This window comes from Podarcis tiliguerta, assembly GCF_965153285.1.
Source record: "Podarcis tiliguerta genome assembly, chromosome: 1".
Classification (NCBI taxonomy): domain Eukaryota; kingdom Metazoa; phylum Chordata; class Lepidosauria; order Squamata; family Lacertidae; genus Podarcis; species Podarcis tiliguerta.
This window is the reverse complement of record NC_139534.1, coordinates 17,954,747-17,974,959: the sequence shown is the minus strand read 5'-3', so window position 1 is coordinate 17,974,959 and position 20,213 is coordinate 17,954,747. Positions and strand designations below refer to the sequence as shown.

Below are 20,213 nucleotides of genomic sequence, written 5' to 3'. Positions count from 1 at the left end.
TTCAGGTTAAGAATGGACCTCCGGAACGAATTCAGTTCGTAACCAGAGGTACCACCGTAACTGCTGCTGTGAATGGAACATACTACAGTAAGCAGCCTTTTGAGGATGTGCATATCTAGATAAAGGCCATTTTCTGTTCTCTCTGCTGTGGTAGGTTAATTGAGCATTTTAAAGTTTGATGGAAAGTGCCTATTTTGAACAGGATTATAACGAGGTAAAGGTAAAGGACCCCTGGACGGTTAAGTCCAGTCAAAAGCGACTATGAGGTTGCGGCGCTCATGTCGCTTTCAGGCTGAGGGAGCTGGCGCTTGTCCACAGACAGCTTTCCGGGTGATGTAGCCAGCATGACTAAACCGCTTCTGGCACAACGGGACACCGTGACAGAAACCAGAGCGAATGGAAACGCCGTTTACCTTCCCGCCACAGTGGTACCTGTTTATCTACTTGCACTGGCATGCTTTCAGACTGCTAGGCTGGCAGGAGCTGGGACCGAGCAACAGGAGCTCACCCCATCACAGGGATTTGAACTGCCAACCTTCCAATCGGCAAGCCCAAGAGGCTCAGTGGTTTAGACCACAGCACCACCCGCTTCCCTAGGATAATAATGAACACTTAAAGGAAGAATGGATTCTAATGCTCCTGCATCTTCGCTAATTGCTGCTTTAGTTATTTTATACTTTTTGGGGAAAGGTTTTATAAAGATAACCAATAACTTTCTACATACATACATGTATCCCATCTGCACCAGTGAGCCTATTTATTAACCTGTTTTGCAACTTTCCCTTAAGTCTGTTAATTGCGTTGTTGGGCTTTGTGAGTGAAGAAGCAGATATCAGTGGTAGAATCCTGCATTTTCATATTTCACAGTGGTTAAAAATAAAGCCCAAATCCTCAATCTGGAAGACAGGCAGCTCAGCCAGTCATGCCCCCTGCACTCGGATAGACAGTCCAGTTGCTTCAGCATAGCTCATTGTGTACAAAAGAAGAAAGAAAGTGTTCCGTATTAGATACTATATCATAAGAAAATAATGGGTTCACATTGGTGTCTAGGAACAGAATGTTAAACGCACGGTTTCAAGTGTAGTGTTCCGCACAAATATCTGTGGTCATGTCATGTCCCTGTTGAATAAATCTAAACCTAATGTCAAAATTTTGACACGAAGTCTATGCTATATTGTTTCAGACAGTTATGTGGCAGAAGACCAGGGTGTCCGATCACAAAATGGCTTTCATGGCCGTAGTGGGAACTGCCGTTATGAGCGGCATGGTACCTTTTCAACACCATAGTGAAGATCCTGAGGTAAGTTTCTAATTATCTATATGTTTCCCCCACCTGTTATTTCGTCAGTTCAACCAGCATGAGTTCTTCACTTTTTAAATAAGGATATAAAATCGAGCACCGTGCTTATATTTTGGGTTGCTATTGTGCTAAATTCCATTCCTTTCCATCTGCATATGTTTTGTTTCAACAACAAAAAACACGCTTAATTTTTAAATTTCTTTTCTCAGTAAGGTGTAGTTGATATCTAAAGAACTTTTTATGCTTGGACCATCAATGGGTATATCGTAGGAATGGCTTTGGAGTTTACCTGTTTGTCACTGGTTCACACAGTGAATTTCTAGCATCACATTAAAGGGGAACAAAGTTCGCACTTCTTAGGCTATAATCCTAACTAGATTTCCATGACAGTACAGGGGTACCTCGGTTTTCGAATGTCTCCGTTGACAAACATTTCGGTTTTTGAACGCTGTAAACCTGGAAGTAAATGCTTCGGTTTTTGAACGCGCCTCAGAAGTCGAACATGCCCCGCGATTTCCGCTGAGTGCAAGATCCTGAGGCCTAGCTGTCGGCTATTGAGTTTTTGAACGTTTCAGAACTCGAATGGACTTCCAGAACGGATTACATTCGAAAACCAAGGTGCCACTGTACAGTCACATGAAATCAATATGGCTACCTTCCAAGTAACTGTAATTAGGAATGAGGTAAAGATATTGTTCCTATAAAAAGGATGTAAAAATACTTAAGTGCTGCACATGCAGTGCTTTTGTGATTCTGATTGGCTTGCGGTTGGTTTGCTCTGTATCTTTTAAGGTTTCTTCATTGCTTCTTTTTAACATTAGTGGAGGTGGGTGAGATCTCTCTCACCTGCCTTGGATTAGCTTGGAAATTATCTGAGTCCCTCCCTCCCGAGTCCCTCCCTCCCTCAGTTGAGAAGAACTTGATTATTTCCTGAATTATCTTAGCAGGGCAGTTCTTCAAAACATCCCATTAGGCAGAGCAGTGGAAAAATTGCTGGGGGGGGGGGGCAAACGAACATTTCTGTAGAAGGCCCTTAGGACAAGAAGATCTACTGTGGGGGCTTTGAGCCTCCAGCAGCTTTTCAAATTCAGGCTTAACTCCAGAAATCTACCCTAGTTCAGAATTAAATCTCAGTTGGAGATGAATTCATAGTTAACTTCAATGTCTAGTAAGTGCTGACCAGGGGAGTGAGAACCACCTGGTGAGGTTATGAATGACATCTAGGGTTACCCGGTGACCTTCAAACCTGGATGAGATTTGAACTTGGCTTTTCAACATCCAAATTTAGTGCTCTGTCGACAGCCTCACACTAACTCTTGATCTCATTCATCGTCATCTGCCTTGATTTAATTTCAAGGGAAGTGAAGCAGGAGACTTCTAAATGCCATGGAAATCTGGAGTCATTTCTTCTTTCTGATCCGAACCTTCTAGTTTTTGTGAACCGATTGTCATGGGAAACAGTGGTTTTTAATGGCCAGTTTAATTGCAATTCTAGGTGTTTCTCAGCGGCTTTCTTCCAAAGCCCAGTTCAGATGGTTGTTTGACAAGTCATTCAAGTGCAGAAAGGAGCTTCATCTTTGTAAACAATCGACCAGTGCATCAGAAGGAAATTCTAAAGGTACGGTTTTTCTCAGCTCCTTGTCCCAGAAGATTATAAAATATTTGCCAGGTTCCAAAGAGCTGCATGGGACGCGGGTGGCGCTGTGGGCTAAAGCCTCAGCGCCTAGGGCTTGCCAATCGAAAGGTCGGCGGTTCGAATCCCCGCGGTGGGGTGCGCTCCCGCTGCTCGGTCCCAGCGCCTGCCAACCTAGCAGTTCGAAAGCACTCTTGGGTGCAAGTAGATAAATAGGGACCGCTTACTAGCGGGAAGGTAAACGGTGTTTCCGTGTGCGGCTCTGGCTCGCCAGAGCAGCGATGTCACGCTGGCCACGTGACCCGGAAGTGTCTTCGGACAGCACTGGCCCTCGGCCTCTTTGAGTGAGATGGGCGCACAACCCTAGAGTCTGTCAAGATTGGCCTGTACGGGCAGGGGTACCTTTACCTTTTACCTTTAAAGAGCTGCATTAGCTGCATGCAGTGGCTAGGTTGCGCCAGCAGGGTTTTTAATTTTGTCAAGCAGGCCAGTTTCCCTTCAGTTTCAGAGTTGGTTAGTATGAGATAGAGATGGCAATGCCAAATCCCACTCTAAATGTAAAGGACCCCTGGCAGTTAAGTCTAGTCGTGAACGAATTTGGGGTTGCGGCACTCATCTCGCTTTACTGGCTGTGGGAGCCGACATTTGTCCGCCGACAGTTTTTCTGGGTCATGTGGCCAGCATGACTAAGCCGCTTCTGGCGAAACCAGAGCAGTGCACAGAAACACCGTTTACCTTCCCGCCTGAGCTGTACCTGTTTATCTACTTGCACTTTGACATGCTTTCAAACTGCTAAGTTGGGAGGAGCTGCGACTGAGCAATGGGAGCTCACCCCGTCACGGGGATTTGAACCGCCGACCTTCTCATTGGCAAGCCCAAGGCTCAGTGGTTTAAACCACAGCACCATCGCGTCCTAGTTTGTGTAATTAGTTGCATGGCTCTTTGGATCCTGGCCATGATTTTTTGCCTTTTATATATCATAAAATTGAGAGAGATGCAATCTTTCTTAATAAGATAACGGTAAAGGACCCCTGGACGGTTAAGTCCAGTCAAAGGCGACTATGGGGTTGTGGCGCTCATCTCACTTTCAGGCCAAGGGAGCTGGCGTTTGTCCACAGACAGCTTTCTGGGTCATGTGGCCAGCAGGACTAAACCGCTTCTGGTGCAACAGAACACCATGACGGAAACCAGAGTGCACCGAAACGCCATTTACCTTCCCGCCGCACCAGTACTTATTTATCTACTTGCACTGGCGAGCTTTCGAACTGCTAGGTTGGCAGGAGCTGGGTTCAGAGCAACGGGAGCTCACCCTGTTGCAGGGATTCGATCCGCTGACCTTCTGATCGGCAAGCCCAAGAGACTACTGATGGACAATTAATTAGTGCATTAGTTAACTCTTGTAAGTGTAGAATAGTAATGAGCCAATTTTATTGACTCTCACATCCATTTACAATGCTTAATGAAAAATTGTAGGTCAATACCTATATTTCAACATTTCTGGTAACAAGGTTTTTTACAAAAATTTCACAATTCTTTGAAAGCTAATTCCTTCCTATTAATGGGGGACTCCCCGCAAGATGTTATAGAAAAATTCATGCTCTGCATGCACATAAAATGTTGCTACTTGCACACATAGAAGATAAGTATATATCATATTAAAGTTTTGTATTGCATTCATTTCTAATTGGAAAGTACATTTTAAATGCTATTCTTTTTGGTTTTAGCTGGTTCAACAATACTATAACCTGAAGTCACACAAGGATTCTAATCGTTCACACCCTGTTTTCTTTATCAACATTGCTGTTCCTCCATCTGCTGTGGATGTCAATTTAACACCAGATAAATCTCAAGTGTTTCTGCATAATAAGGTACAGCATGTCCATTTAGATATAAATGAGCAGTCTAATAATGTTGTTTTGCTACAATTACAGTTTAGATTTTTTTTAAATAATAATGCTTCTATGCATAACTTTAGGTTTAAAAATAAGCTGAGCAGAATCTATTTTCAATTGACTTAATTATGCTGTAGCTAGCTAGCATAAGTTATTTATCACAATAATGTACTTACCATTTTTCTGCTTTAGGAGTCTGTCTGTCTTGCTGTTGAAAATGTCTTGATCTCACTCTATGGACCTCTACCTGGGGCTGCTTCTTGTGAAACTGATTCGTCAGGAGACATCTTTGTTAATGAAGCAGAACAAATGAATGTGTCTATAAATGAAGCTGAACCCAGGAATATCGATTCACATGCATGCACTCAATTGATTTCACTGAGTAATGCGCAAACTAGTGGAATGGACAAACCCACAGAGGTTTGTTTGGAGAATCAAATGTTGTATAATAATTCAGCTGTAGGATTTTCTACCAAAAATGAGCTATCTGGCTGCAAGACAGCTGTGTCTGATGGATTTTTGTGTGAGCACCAACAGAATAAGTCTAAGGTGATATTTCACCTAGATGGCAATCCCTTAACGGACACAAATGGGCTTGATGATGATTTGAGAAATGACCATTTCCAGGAAGCAATAGAGAGAACCACAACCCTGAAAGCTTCTTCTGAAGTAACTGCTGATAAATGGAGTTTGGGGAATGCATTTAAGAATACCAGAGGAGAGAACATTGAACCTGTTCGGATTTTGATTCCTGAAATGGAGCGTGCCAGGCCTCAAGAGAGAATAAATGATGATGGCCAACAAACATTTCAAGAGGGAAGTAGCATTCAAAGTCTGAAAAAAACAAACGTGGTAAATGATAAACTGGGACAGATTACAGCCTATGACATAATAAAAAATCGGATAATAAAGAAAGCCATGTCAGCATTTGACTTTTTTACTCAAGACCATCGCCCACGATTGTTAGCTGAAAGTACCAAAGTGAGCATGGAAGAACTAATGCTGAAATTGGAAGAAATGTGGGAAACACTGAATGAAGAAGAGAAAAAGAAGTAAGTTTGCAAACTTCACATCTGCTCACTAAAACTCGACAGTAGTTTCCATCCTGTGTGTGACTCATGTTCAAAAACAAGTTTTATCCATATTACCGGTAATTTCAAAACCAGAATGGAAAATGCTTTTGGCTTGATAATTGTAACATCTTGCATAGATAATTTAATTCTAATTATCTACTGCTTGCTGATTTATAACCTTAGATGTTGCTGCCTCCGCCCCCTGGTTTTCCATTAAACATTGGCTCATAAATTCCCATAATCTTGTATGCAGTGTATATAGTTTGTATATCATATTTTGCATTTGGTGTTAATACTTTCCGGATTAGTAGCAGTAAACAATACAAACATAAGATCTGTAAAGTAATGTGTTGATAAGCACTACTACAAACAGAACTGGCTGCTGAACATTGGGGTACTTATAAGAGACAAGATATTAACTAAGATGATAAAATAGCGAGCGAGAATGGCATTTATTTTTCTTCCAACAATTAATTTTGAGAGAAAACATAATTTATAGGTGGATATATAATGACTCTGACTGAAACATTGCTAGTTTTTCATATGTTCCTTCTCTTCCCCCTTCTTCCCCTCTTTGTTAAGATATGAAGAAAAGGCTGAAAGAGACTTGGAGCGATACAACAAGCAGAGCAGAAAAGCTGCAGATCAGAGTATACAAAGATCAACAAGGGAGAGAGAGAGAAAACATAAGTCCAAACTTAAAGACTGTCTAATTAATCAACAGAAACTTGATAAACTTTTTCATTCTCAAATGGAGGAGAAACCAAATAGTTGCAAAGCAATAAAAATTGTTCAAGTGCCCTTCTCTATGGATTCATTCAGACATAAACTTCATGTGCTTAATCAGAAAGAGACTGTTAAGGATGATCCTTGCCTAATTCGTCTTCCGAATTTTCCTGATGCGTGGATAATTGCCTCTGAGAAAAAGATAATGATGTTGAATCCGTACAGAGTAGAAGAAGCCCTTCTGTTTAAAAAACTGCTTGAAAACCATAAACTTCCTATACAGAAACTGGACAACCCGATTATATTAACTGATAGGTAAGGCGAAAGCCATTTCAAAAGCAGATGATATAAAGGGCCACAAGCAAATGATTCATTTTATTTTATATTTTACAACAGTGTAATAAAAGTGATTCCACCTTCCTGCATTCTCTCCCAAATCCAGTATAGACCCAGCTTATATAGTTACAATCTAACAGAGATCCTAGGATCTCCAGCTTCATTTTGCTTGTTCTAAATGTGCCTGTGGCCTATTTTGGACATTACATTCCAAGCTTCACAAACCGTGGTTTTATTAAACTCAAAATGCGCCTCAGGCCTGCTCACCAGCTTCTACACTGCCAGCCTGGTCTCTTCCCCGTTATGTCTGAAATAGGAAACCGTTGTTTAATACCGTTTCCCTCATCAGGGTCCTTAGTCCATGGCTTGACCCTGGTTGGTAAATTGACAGCAAACCATGGTCCTGTGTTTCAGACACAATAGGAATCAATGTTGAAGCCAGAAAATAACAGACGGCAGGGTGCTGGACATTAAAGCTTGACATTACAGCTGAATTGGCCCTATGATTGTCGTATGCATTGAGGTACAGTGGTACCTCGCAAGACGAATGTCTCGGAAGATGAAAAACTCGCAAGACGAAAGAGTTTTTCGTTTTCTGAGTTGCTTCACAAGACGGATTTCCCTATGGGCTTGCTTCGCAAGACGAAACGTCTTGTGCCTTTTTTTTTAAATCGCCAATGCATTCCTATGGGAAACCGTCAATACACAGTGGTGCTTCGCAAGACGAAAAAATTCACAAGACGAAAAAACTCGCAGAACGAATTAATTTCGTCTTGCGAGGCACCACTGTATAATTATATTCCAGTATCAAACAAATTCAGTTAAGGAGATTTGATAAGTATAAGATATGTATAGATACCTACAGAGACTACTGGTTCAGACAGCCAGTACAAGACACATGTAGTCCAAGAGTTAGACCAGATTTTATTTACCCTTGAATGCCAAAAGCGCCCTGGTGATTTTTTGATAGCCTGCTACCTATACAAGCAAAATATGGCAGTCTTAGTAAATATCAGTGGTGGGGGTATGAAATATGACATCATCAATATGGCCACCATTTCAGGTTACAGACTCCGCTAACCCAGAAATAGTACCTCGGGTTAAGAACTTTGCTTCAGGATGAGAACAGAAATCGTGCTCTGGCGGCGCGGCAGCAGCAGGAGGCCCCATTAGCTAAAGTGGTGCTTCAGCTTAAGAACAGTTTCAGGTTAAGAACAGACCTCCGGAACGAATTAAGTACTTAACCTGAGGTACCACTGTAAAGCAGTTCTAAAATTTCATTGGCGTGTGCTTTGATTGTGGGAAACTATTAAAATTTGATTCTGTCTCATAAAAGTGATTAATGATTGATTTTCAGTCTTTTTAGTGACTCGCGTTATAAAGAAGTTCTTTGCAATATGCCGAAGGAAAGCATAAGATTTGATGGGTCATCCTACTTGTCGGATACAAGACTTACAGCAAACGGATTTAAGATAAAGATAATACCAGGTATGGTGTGGCTTCATATTTTGATTTAATTCAGCTCCTGTAGTTCTCATTACTTGATGCCTCTTTTTCATAGTACTGTATATAACAATACTTGTGTTTCATTACCACATTTGTGTCTAGAAAAAAACAGCCCCTATTATCCACTATGGGCCCCTCCAGACTTCCCTTTTACTGAGCATTCATTATGATTTTTTGCTTATAATGTAATATGCAACCAGTTGTACTCGCAGATGTTTTGGGCTTGTCGTAGTCCTTCGTTTGCAATCAGTACATGTCCTGTTGCTTCCTGTGAAATTCCTGTAACGTTTCATACCACAAATGTTCTGCCCTGAGCCCAGTTTTAAAGAGGAAGAATGGACTCTCTCTCTTGAAAAGGACATACGAATTGGTGCCGCCTCATAGCTTGACCAATCACAGCTCGCAAGCAGCTCGTAGATAATTCAAATCCTAGATTTTTAAAAAATAGTGTAGACTCACATACCAGCCAGCTTCCATTTTGACTTGAAATGCTCATTTTGGGCTTCTCTGAAGTACATAAAGACAAGAAGAGAGCAGGGGGAGCGCTGGCCTGCAATGACACCCATTAGAGAGGTACTGGAACTATGCTCTGGCTGAGAAAAAGCACTGATTTTAATAATAATAATAATTTTTATTTATACCCCACCCTCCCCAGCCAAGGCTGGGCTCAGGGCGGCTAACAAGCAATAATAAAAACAAGTTGAATGAATACAACTTTAAAACAAGATTAAAATACAACATTGAAATATTGAAAAATTAAAATATTAAAATGTACTTAATATTTAAGTACTTAATATTGATTGGATTATTTCCACTGTTCACAGAGGTACGTATAGCATGAAGCAGTCTTCAAATGTTTGCAAGGACTTGAAGAAATAAACCAGCAGGTCTCTTGGGTGACTGACCAGCAACCCTTGCCCTGCTCATCTTCATTCACTCAAAATCATTTAATTTCTCAGGGTTGTATTCTATACCATTCCTACTCAGAGTAGACCCATTGAAATTAATGCGTGACTAATTTAGAACCATTAATTCCAGTGGTTCTACTCTGAAAAGGGCTAGCATTGACTACAACCCTCATTTTCCATGAAATTTTGCTGGCCTCCTTTTTAAATTCATCTCTGCAATCCTGCGGATTAGAGAATAGGGAGAAAAGAAGGTGTCATGCAGTATGAAGGAGACATGTGGCACACCCGAGCTTAGCACATAATTCATGCTCTCATTTAGATGTTCAGAGAATATAATGTTACGTTCCCAATGGTACAAATGTGTTGACATATTTTGCTAGTCTCTAATAAGTAAGGCCCACATAGGCCATGTGTGATTAGTTTCCTGTGTAAAAACTTCCTTGCTTGTGAATAAAAGTAATTTCTGTTTGTTTACACATTTCAAGCTTTTTTCTTAATAATAATAATAATAATAATAATTCTATTATTTATATCCCACCCATCTGGCTGGGTTGCCCCAGACACCTTGGGTAGCTTTCAACACATAATAAAACATGAAACATTAAAAACTTCTTGATACAGGGATGTCTTCAGGTGTCTTCTAAAATTGGTGTAGTTTTTTAAAAATCACCTTGATATCTGTTGGGAGGGCATTCCACAGGGAGGGCGCCCCTGTCAAGAATGCCCTCTGCCTGGTTCCCACTAAGTTCACTTCTCACAGTGAGGGAACCGTCAGGAGGTCCTCAGAGCTGGACCTCAGTGTCTGGGCTGAATGATGGGTGTGGAGACGCTCCTTCAGGTATACAGGTATTTCTTACCTCAGAAAGTCAAGAAATGGATTGTACCAATTGTAGAGTTCGAAGGTACCCCAAGGTTCATCTAACCCAGCCATGGCTAAACTTGGCCCTCCAGCTGTTTTGGGACTACAATTTGCACCATCCCTGACCACTGGTCCTGTTAGCTAGGGATGATGGGAGTTGTAGTCCCAAAACAGCTGGAGGGCCAAGTTTGGCCATGCCTGATCTAACCCAACCTCCTGCTATTCAGGTATCTCAACTAGAGCATCCAGGACAGATGGCCATCCAACCTCTGCTTAAAAATCTCCAATGAAGGAGAGACCACCACCTTCCATGACAGTCCATTCCACTATTGAACCGCTCTTACCCTCACTGCTGTACAATAATATTCAGTTCCTCTCATCTTAGTATGGTTTTGCCTAGACTGCTAAACTGGTGAAAGAGTAGCATTGCCCAGAGTGCAGGCCGGACATTGTCACAGCCAGGCCTTTGGGCTGTCCTGCTCTTACACCAGGCATGCTGAAGACCTTCTGCTTGTGCCTCAGATTAGCCACTCATGTTTTAACAGCCACTCATTGTTTTAACAGCTAAAATACAAATAAGATGTTTCGGTCGGTATTGTGGGGAAGTGAGCTTTAATTGCAATATGATGCCAAGCTGGTAATTCGCTAGGTCCAAACAAAGATTTGCTGTGAGTTTTGAGAAACGCTATAGCTTCATGTGTTACCATTTCAGCCTTGTATGTAGAGGACTGCTGACAGATCTGCCGTAACATATGGGCATCTCAAAGGATAGGTCTTTAAAAAGAAAAAGGGCGGGGGAAAGATAGAACCTTGGAACAGTGTCTTGATGAAAAACCAATTCCCTTCAAGAAGAGTGTTTTCCTTTCTTAACCATCCACAAGTCTGTGAATGCAGGCTGATTTTAAATTCAGTTTTTAAATAAGTCTCCAATTGGCATATTCTGTAATCCCAACTACATGTATTGCTGTAGAAACAGAGTTTGTGTTTGATTTAAAACTCTTTAGCTTGACTTCCCAAATGTCTATCCCTGCATCAAAGTTTATAGTTTCTGATCAATACTCTCTTGTACTTCTGGGGAGCGGAACCTGTTTTTGGGTGCCAAGATTAATACCCAGAAAAACAGGATATGGTATAGAGCACAATTTATCTACTGGCGCTTGTCTCACTCCAAGGGGGGAAATTATGTTAATGTATATGCAGTTTTAGGGAGGCGGGTGGCGATGTGGGTTAAACCACAGAGCCTAGGACTTGCCAATCAGAAGGTCGGCAGTTCGATTCCCCGTGACGGGGTGAGCTCCCGTTGCTTGGTCCCTGCTCCTGCCAACCTAGCAGTTCAAAAGTGCGTCAAAGTGCAAGTAGATAAGTAGGTACCGCTCCAGCGGGAAGGTAAACGGCATTTCCATGCGCTGCTCTGGTTCGCCAGAAGCGGCTTAGTCATGCTGGTCACATGACTCAGAAGCTGTATGCCGGCTCCCTCGGCCAATAAAGCGAGATGAGCGCTGCAACCCCAGAGTCGGCCACGACTGGACCTAATGGTCAGGGGTCCTTTACCTATATGGAATTTTGTTAAATGCTATATAACAATAATAAAAAAAACCAGTGCCTGCTCAAAAGCAAAACCTATTAAGTTCAGTTTGTCTTACTGCCAGGTAAGTAGGTATAGGATTACAGCTTTAATAATTGTAGAATCCTTCCTCCTGACGAGGAAGCTGTAAGGTGGAAAGGCGGTTCTTTCTTGTTTGTTTTTTGCTGTGCCAGCTCCAGACAGATCAGTGGGTGACCCAACTCCCATAATCTCCCCGACTCCCATAATACTCTTTTCGGGGTAATCCGGCACAAGTAGGGTTGCCTCCACTTCGCTCATCTGTAGCTGGAGACTTTCCCATGGTGGAAGTCAGTGGACAGGGGTGTCTCCTGACTGCTACCCTCTCAGAAGCGCTGATCGGAGGATGAGGTATAATTCAGGGTTTACTATGTACACTACTTTGCTCCCCTGCCAGCACGTGAGAAAAACAAAACTCTGACCTTTGGCTTAGATGTCTAGACTTGGGGGATCATTGTACGTTTTGCTCCAAATAAGAGAATCATAGAATTGTAGTTGGAAGGGGTCACATCTAGTCCAATCTGAGGCTCGAACCCACGTCCCTGGGATTAAGAGTCTCATGCTCTACCATTTGAACTATAAGCTACAATATGTAGCCAAGTAATGCCGGTGAAGGGGAGGGGATTCTCCTCCCCACACATACCATTTCCTCAATCTGCAGAACTCTTTTTAGCTCTTCGCTGGATAAATTAGTACAGTGGTAAAAAAGGTAAAGGGTACCCCTGTCCGTACGGGCCAGTCGTGTCCGACTCTAGGGTTGCACGCTCATCTCGCTCGAGGCCGGGGGCCAGCGCTGTCCGGAGACACTTCCGGGTCACGTGGCCAGCGTGACGAAGCTGCTCTGGCGAGCCAGCACCAGCGCCGCACACGGAAATGCCGTTTACCTTCCGTAAAGCGGTACCTATTTATCTACTTGCATTTAGGGGTGCTTTCGAACTGCTAGGTGGGCAGGAGCTGGGACCGAAAGACGGGAGCTCACCCCGCCGCGGGGATTCGAACCGCCGACCTTGCGATCAGCAAGTCCTAGGCACTGAGGTTTTACCCACGGCGCCACCCGCATCCCAGTACAGTGGTACCTCGGGTTAAGAACTTAATTCGTTCTGGAGGTCCGTTCTTAACCTGAAACTGTTCTTAACCTGAAGCACCACTTTAGCTTATGGGGCCTCCCACTGTACCATGCTGCCGCCGCGCAATTTCTGTTTTCATCCTGAAGCAAAGTTCTTAACCTGAGGTACTGTTTCTGGGTTAGTGGAGTCTGTAACCTGAAGCATATGTAACCTGAGGTACCACTGTATAGATTTTCCTGCTTTGCAGTTGTGTACATTGGGTCAAGCTTGTCATTCTGTTGCCTGGTTGCTACCTCCCTGTTCATCCCAGATATGTTATTGATCATATCAGCCTTAGTATAAATAAATGTGGGGATCCCAACAGCTTTATTCTCTCCATTATGAAAACTATCTTTTTGCTCTACCCTGTGTAGAGCTATGTATGTATGTATGTGTATGTGATTCTTATCTATCTATCTATCTGTCTGTCTGTCTGTCTGTCTGTCTATCTACACACACACACACACACACACACTTGTAAAAGGACTGGCATTAAGAGATTGAAGGTTTAATTGTGATCTGAACTTAGCACAGGATCTGGAAGGTTAATAAAGTTCAGTACGTGAGCATTTTGAGAATTAGGGAAGTTTTTAGATAAAATGTATTCATGTATTTTACACATTTTAGACTGCAGAACTGTACAAGCTGTCAAATGTTGAAGGTGTGGTTGGGATTTGGCAGACTTTAGGCTTATATGGTAAATGTGTTAGGTTTTTTAAAAAATGATAATTGGGACCATTTTGAACATAATGGGATTTATGTTACCTTGAGAACCTATGGCTCTTTTAATAGAGAGGTTGGCAAATAAATAAAGCAAAAACGAAACCCATGTTATTAGCAGATTAGACTTTAGAGACCAAATGTCGGGAGGGGGGAATTTTCAAAATAGGCATCAAGCATTCTACAGAAAAGAGCTAGGTTAGACCATATGAAATTATTCTAACATCATTTCTCTCTCTCTCTCTCTCTCTCTCTCTCTCTCCACACACACACACACACACACACACAGGTGGTACCTCAGGTTACATACGCTTCAGGTTATAGACTCCGCTAACCCAGAAATATTACCTCAGGTTAAGAACTTTGCTTCAGGAGCAGCAGCAGGAGGCCCCATTATCTAAAGTGGTGCTTCAGGTTAAAAACAGTTTCAGGTTAAGAAAGGACCTTCAGAACGAATTAAGCACTTAACCCGAGGTACCACTATATAGAATTAAAGCTTTGTTTCAAACATTGAAATACTAACAAAAATTTAAATAAGCATTTAGCCAATGCTTTCCAAAGTTGAACTTGAATAAACTGAAGCACACTCACCGTGCAAGTAACTAATAATGAAATATTTTAAGTTGTGTTCTTCATTTTAAGATAATTAAAAATGTGTAGCTCTGGGGATCTATAATTGCAACTTTACAGCACAGTTTGTGCTGTATGCATGTTTATGCATGTTTACTCAAAAGTAAGTCCCGATGGGCTTAGCCCCCAGCGTGTCTAGGATTGCAACAACAATTTTCAATGTGAATATTTTGTTGTGTAAATCAAAACAGTATTTAAAACACACTCGGTAACTCCAGGTATCATTGTGTTCAGTTTATTCATTTGTTTACTATTTGGTGTTTCAGCTATGGGAAATCAGCTGGAAATAGAAGGAATGGCAAACTGTCTGCCGTACTATGGGATACCTGATCTGAAAGAAATTCTGAGTGCTGTGGTAGATTGCAATGCAAAAGAAGTTCATGAGTGTCGACCTCTTAAAGTCATGAACTACCTGGAGGTAAGTATTGCTTTATGGTTTGCAAGCTCTTCTTTAGCATGCTGCTTTTAATGCCACTGTCCTATCAAAAGATACAGCTTGATGCTTAAATATAAAGCATTGCTACCTAAAAGGAGAAATTAATACCAGACGCAATCACAATACAGATCAGGCCTGGATGACTGTTATTTGCATTACAATAAAAGGTTCCATTGGCACAAATGGGTGCCCTTCTTCCAATGCAGGTAGCAGATTTGGGTTTCCTGATCTGGAACGCACAAGCGGTCAGAGTGTTTAAAGCTCTACTCCTGTGCCCCGGTCCAGATCGCTTTCCTCCACCACCCATCTGGTGCTTGTTGTTTAGTCGTGTCCGACTCTTCGTGACCCCATGGACCAGAGCACGCCAGGCACTCCTGTCTTCCACTGCCTCCCGCAGTTTGGCAAGCTCCTGCTGGTACCTTCGAGAACACTATCCAACCATCTCGTCCTCTGTCGTCCCCTTCTCCTTGTGCCCTCCATCTTTCCCAACATCAGGGTCTTTTCCTGGGGGTCTTCTCTTCTCATGAGGTGGCTAAAGTATTGGAGTCTCGGCTTCAGGATCTGTCCTTCCAGTGAGCACTCAGGGCTGATTTCCTTCAGAATGGATAGGCTTGATCTTCTTGCAGTCCATGGGACTCTCAAGAGTCTCCTCCAGCACCAGAATTCAAAAGCATCAATTCTTCGGCGATCAGCCTTCTTTATGGTCCAGCTCTCACTTCCATACATCACTACTGGGAAAACCCATCTGGTATCAACTTCTAAAAAGCTATTCATGTAGTTGCTAAGCCAGGAGTGCCCAAACTGTGGTCTGCAAAATGTCTGGATTTGTGGTGGAAGATGGAAGATGGCCCATCAGATACCCATATAGATTTTAAAACTGTGTTTTTAATGGCCATTTTTATTTCTTATATATTGCATTTTATTGTTTTACACTTTGAATCCTGTGGAATTGAAACAGTAAAATGCAACACATAAGAAATGAAGCAACAAAAATATAGTTAGAAATCACACGGCCTCTAAAATAGAGCATTGCTAGCAGAAAAATCTTTGAGTGGTCCATCGAGACACTCAGAAATTTTCAAGTGTTCTGTGGAGGAGAAAGTTTTGGAGCCACTGCCCTGAGCCATTTGAGTCTCCAGAATGTGGAATATATGAGCTAAAGGAAGGGAGGAGAGTGAAGAAAGGTCCCTTTCTTAATTTGAGCCAGCCCATGTATCAAATTCCATTCCTTCCTCTTTCCTTTAATGGCAACTTCTGAGTAGAATAATTTAGCTGCAGTATATCTGTAGGTCACCTATCCGAATCTGTACTTCAATTTATGGCAGGATCTTTTCCACACAGAGGAGTAACCTACTTACACATTGGGATTTGGGAAACTGGACTGCAGGGCAAATTTGTTCTAAAGTAAGCCTCACTGAGCTTGTTTCTGAATAACAGCCTGATCTTATTTCCGCAGCAAAAAGGGGAAAAAAGAATGTGGTTAAGAATGAGCCACTCCTTAAGCCCTTCTTATGATGGTTAACTGTTGCTTGGGAGCTGCCCCACATTTTGTTTGCAAAATTTCTTATTTCATAGATTAGATTTGGGAAAAACCAAAGATACCTAATTCAGTTGCTTGGCCAAAGAAGATTGGAATATGATTTTCTATGAAAAAGTATAGTAGTAAAAAATGTTCAATGGAGAAGTTTGCACCCTATATAATTTATTGGATTTTATTGTAGCCTCAGGTTAATGTCTAAATGTAAACATTTTTGTTCCCATAGGGAGAAGCAGTAAGACTGTGTCGGCAGCTACCTTTGTATATATCCAAGGAAGATGTACAAGAAACTATCCACAAAATGGAGACACAACTTGGAAATCAACATAAAGGCTGTGTTCATGGTCGTCCATTTCTTCATTATTTAACAAATATTCCAGAGTAGCAAGGAAAATCCTCGTCCTGCAGTCACATTTCACATAATTACAAACAAAACACTCCTTTTTTTTGGCATAATTTATTAAGAGATTATTTGTAACTGTCTTGTGTTTTGATCTCTATGAAGTGGAAGATTGCTATTTTTTAAAATGAACATGAGCATTGAATTAATGGTATTGAAATGTGTTTTCAACAATTCACTGTTTCTAAGAAAATATACTGAAGGACAATCCACGTTCTGAAAGTGTAAGATCAGCTGATGGAAATAGTTTTCCAAATTAACTATTTTTACATTATTTTTCTACTGGACAAGTTTGTAGTTAATAATAAAAAAGTACAAAAGAAGACCGCTCACAGCAAGAAGAAAATGGAATATAATGTTTAATGTTGATTTGTCTCCACTAAACTAAATGGATACTCAGGGTTGAAGTGTATGGCTCTATTTACAGATGCATTTTCTACAAGTGAACAATATGTGGATACATCCAAATAAAAATTTGTATTTCTCTTGTGTTATTTCATATTCTAATTTCTCAAAATTTATGAGATGGCTATTACTCAAAGCCACTGAAGCATGTGCAGAATCTGCTTCTGCTTGGGGATTGTTTTGCTGAATTAGGAGCTCTACTGATAATATTCAGATGTATATTAAAACATGAAACCTGGGCAGTGCAATTCTGTGCCTATTTTCGCAGAAGTCCTGTGTTCAGTGGGGGCCTACTCCCTAAGAGACGTTTACTTTTTTTTTATTACAACCACAATCATGTTGTTGCAATTTCAGTTCCTCATATGGGCTGCACAAATTTAAATGCACCTGTCTTGCAGGGATCATAGCATTCTAGAGTTGGAAGGGACCTTGTGGGTCATGTAGGAATGTCAATTAAAGCAACCATGACAGCCATCCAACCTCTGCTTAGAAACCTCCAAGGAAGGAGAGTCCACCGCCTGTCATGGGAATCTCTTTCACTGTTGAACAGCTCTTACTGCCAGAAAGTTCATCCTGATGTTGAGTCGGAATTTCCTTCCTTGTAACTTGAATCCATTGGTTTGGGTCCTAGCCTCTAGAGCAAGCTAAACATTCCCAACTCCCTCAATTGTTTCTCTATGAAGCTTGGTTCCAAGACCCTTGATTTTCTTGGTTGCTCTCCTCTGCGCATGTTCCAGCTTATCAATATTCTTAAACTGCTGCGCAGAACTGGACACTGCGACAGGTGTTGTTTTACCAAGGCGGGACAGAGCGGTACTATAACTTCTCTTGATCTTGACACTATACTTCTGTTGATGCAGGCTAGAATAGCATTAGCTTTTCTTTTCTTTTTTTTTTTTTTTTGCTGCTGCATCACACTTGACCAGGCTTCCTCAACCTCAGCCCTCCAGATGTTTTGAGATTACACTTCCCATTATCCCTGGCCACTGGTCCTGCTAGCTAGGGATCATGGGAGTTGTAGGCCAAAAACATCTGGAGGGCTGAGGTTGAGGAAGCCTGCTGTTGACTCATATTAAGCTTGTGGTCTACTAAGACTCCTAGATCCTTTTCACACATACTACTGGAAGCCAGATGGCCCTGTCTTATATTTCATAGAATTGTGGAATTGTAGACTTGGAAGTGACCATGACGATCATCTAGTCCCTGCAATGAATGAATCTTTTGCCCAATGTGGGGCTTGAACTCACAACTCTGAGATTAAAAGTTGCTCTACATTTGTGCAGCTGGTTCTTCCTGCCTAAATATGTACTGCAAGGCAGCGGGTCTGGATTTTTCCTCGGGGGTTTATTTCCGAAGCCGCCTAATGTATGAGTAGAGCTGCAAAGCAGTGGAGGTTTAGGATGAGAGTTTTCCTTTCAGATGAGTGCAAAACAACTACTACTACTGTTTTTGTAATAATGTGAAGTTTCAACGAGCCTGTTGACAAGATCCGTTAAAAAAGCAACTGTACCAAAAGGAATTATATAGAAAATAAGGATTTGGGGTGGGGGCAATTTTTTGCCCTCCCTCAAAGTGCCAACAAAGCTGGTGGGGCTTTCCTCTGGCTAAATTCTGCAAACATACGAGGTCACGGAGACCCCCAAGTGTCCCTATTTTCCAGGGACTGTCCTAGATTTACAGAAATCGTGCCGGTCTCTGATTCGATCCCAGAATGTCCCACTTTTCCTTAAGATGCCCCTATTTTCACTGGAGAAATGTTGGAGGGTCCTGAGATTCAGAGTAATCTCTAGATATGGAAATGCATTTGGATTGTTACAACTTTATATTTGTAAAATCAAATAAAAATGATTTTAACAAATAATAATAATAATAACATGATGGAATAGGATGCCCCTATTTTCACGGGATAAATGTTGGAGGATATGCACACAAGTGTCACCCCGCCCCCATCCCACCCACACACCGAAGGTCTCTCGCTCTCTCACAGTCCCCCCGCCTCGGTTCCTTCCGTTGTGACTCCAACCGCCATTCCAACGGCCGCCGAACGTTGCCTCCGTTCGAAACGAGCTCGTGGCCCCAGCTTGGCCAGAGAGCGAGTAAGAGAGCGAGAGAGAGGCGCGTCGCGGCCTTCCTCATCCCCTCACCATCCTCCTCCTCTCTCCTCTCCCGGCGGGGAGGAAAAAACACCTCTCCCGTCCCCCAATAAATACTTAAAGGAACACCTTCGAAAAGCGGGAAAAAGAAGGGGGTGTTGTATGGAAACGTTGCACTGGGGCGCCTAGATCCGAGACCTGCCCGGCTTTCCCGCCTCGTTTGTGCGCCTCGAGTCCCGCCGAGTTGACTCGGGTTGCCTCCTCAGGCCTTGCTGGTGGTGATTGTAGTTGTGGTGTGTATGTTTTTAACAACGACACACGCACACCCCCCGTCCGCTTTAACTCATTGCCTCAGTCTCTCAGCAAGTGAAGGAGAAGGGCGCCGATAGGAACCCCCGCCATTTTCTCTAAAAACGGGCAAACGGGCTTAGTCGGGTTTCGAAAAAGCAGAGATGCCATTTCGGGTTTGGGAGCAGGAGGTAAGAGTCGCAGAAATGTCCCCAGGTTAAATTGCAAACACCCACCCACACCCAAACCAGCCTGTTTTAAGAGCCTATGCTCTTAAACCACCAAAAATACTCATAATAATTAGAAATAAGTTTTTGGTTCATGAATTGGTTTAAACAAGAAGAAGAAGAAGAGGGGGACATTGACCACTAATAATGAAACATACGTTGTATATATATTTTTCCACATTTATTATGCTATTTTTGGGATATACAGATGACATGAGAAAACTTGGTGCACTTATTTGTACAACATTCTTCTTGTTTATAGAACCCAGTAAATAATAATAATAATAAATAAATTAGGCCCTGAGGAATAATTCATGCGCGGCTCTAAAACACACCTTTCTAAATCGGTGCGATTTGCAAACAGCTTTGGGAGTGGCTACTTTATTACTATTATTTATTGCATTTATACACGGCCGTATACCCGGGGGTCTCAGGGTGGTTCACAGAATACATAATAATAATAATAATAAAACAACAACAACCCAATAACCCCACCCCCCCATTGGCAGTGCCTCTCTCAGGCAGCACTTGTCTG

The 20,213-nt window shown here is 42.1% G+C and overlaps 1 protein-coding gene and 2 long non-coding RNA genes across 3 annotated transcripts in view; 2 read left to right on the top strand and 1 right to left on the bottom strand.

The window, feature by feature from the left end:
* PMS1 (PMS1 homolog 1, mismatch repair system component) overlaps window positions 1-17,159 on the top strand; it is a 47,773-nt gene extending 30,614 nt beyond the window's left edge. The window contains exons 6-13 of the mRNA XM_083408039.1: window positions 1,184-1,300; window positions 2,796-2,918; window positions 4,658-4,801; window positions 5,018-5,877; window positions 6,481-6,939; window positions 8,318-8,448; window positions 14,559-14,710; window positions 16,492-17,159. Coding sequence (XP_083264165.1) covers window positions 1,184-1,300; window positions 2,796-2,918; window positions 4,658-4,801; window positions 5,018-5,877; window positions 6,481-6,939; window positions 8,318-8,448; window positions 14,559-14,710; window positions 16,492-16,650 — 2,145 coding nt within the window. The 3' untranslated portion in view covers window positions 16,651-17,159. The remainder of the gene's footprint in view (window positions 1-1,183; window positions 1,301-2,795; window positions 2,919-4,657; window positions 4,802-5,017; window positions 5,878-6,480; window positions 6,940-8,317; window positions 8,449-14,558; window positions 14,711-16,491) is intronic.
* LOC310664876 lies at window positions 734-19,138 on the bottom strand. The gene is made up of 4 exons (XR_014505090.1): window positions 19,034-19,138; window positions 8,930-9,016; window positions 4,998-5,112; window positions 734-966 (listed from the first exon to the last, which is right to left on the bottom strand). It is a non-coding gene; the product is annotated as an uncharacterized lncRNA (long non-coding RNA).
* The window catches only part of LOC310664853, a 63,942-nt gene continuing 62,813 nt past the window's right edge, over window positions 19,085-20,213 (top strand). The window contains exon 1 of the long non-coding RNA XR_014505075.1: window positions 19,085-19,642. This is a non-coding gene — a long non-coding RNA (uncharacterized lncRNA). The remainder of the gene's footprint in view (window positions 19,643-20,213) is intronic.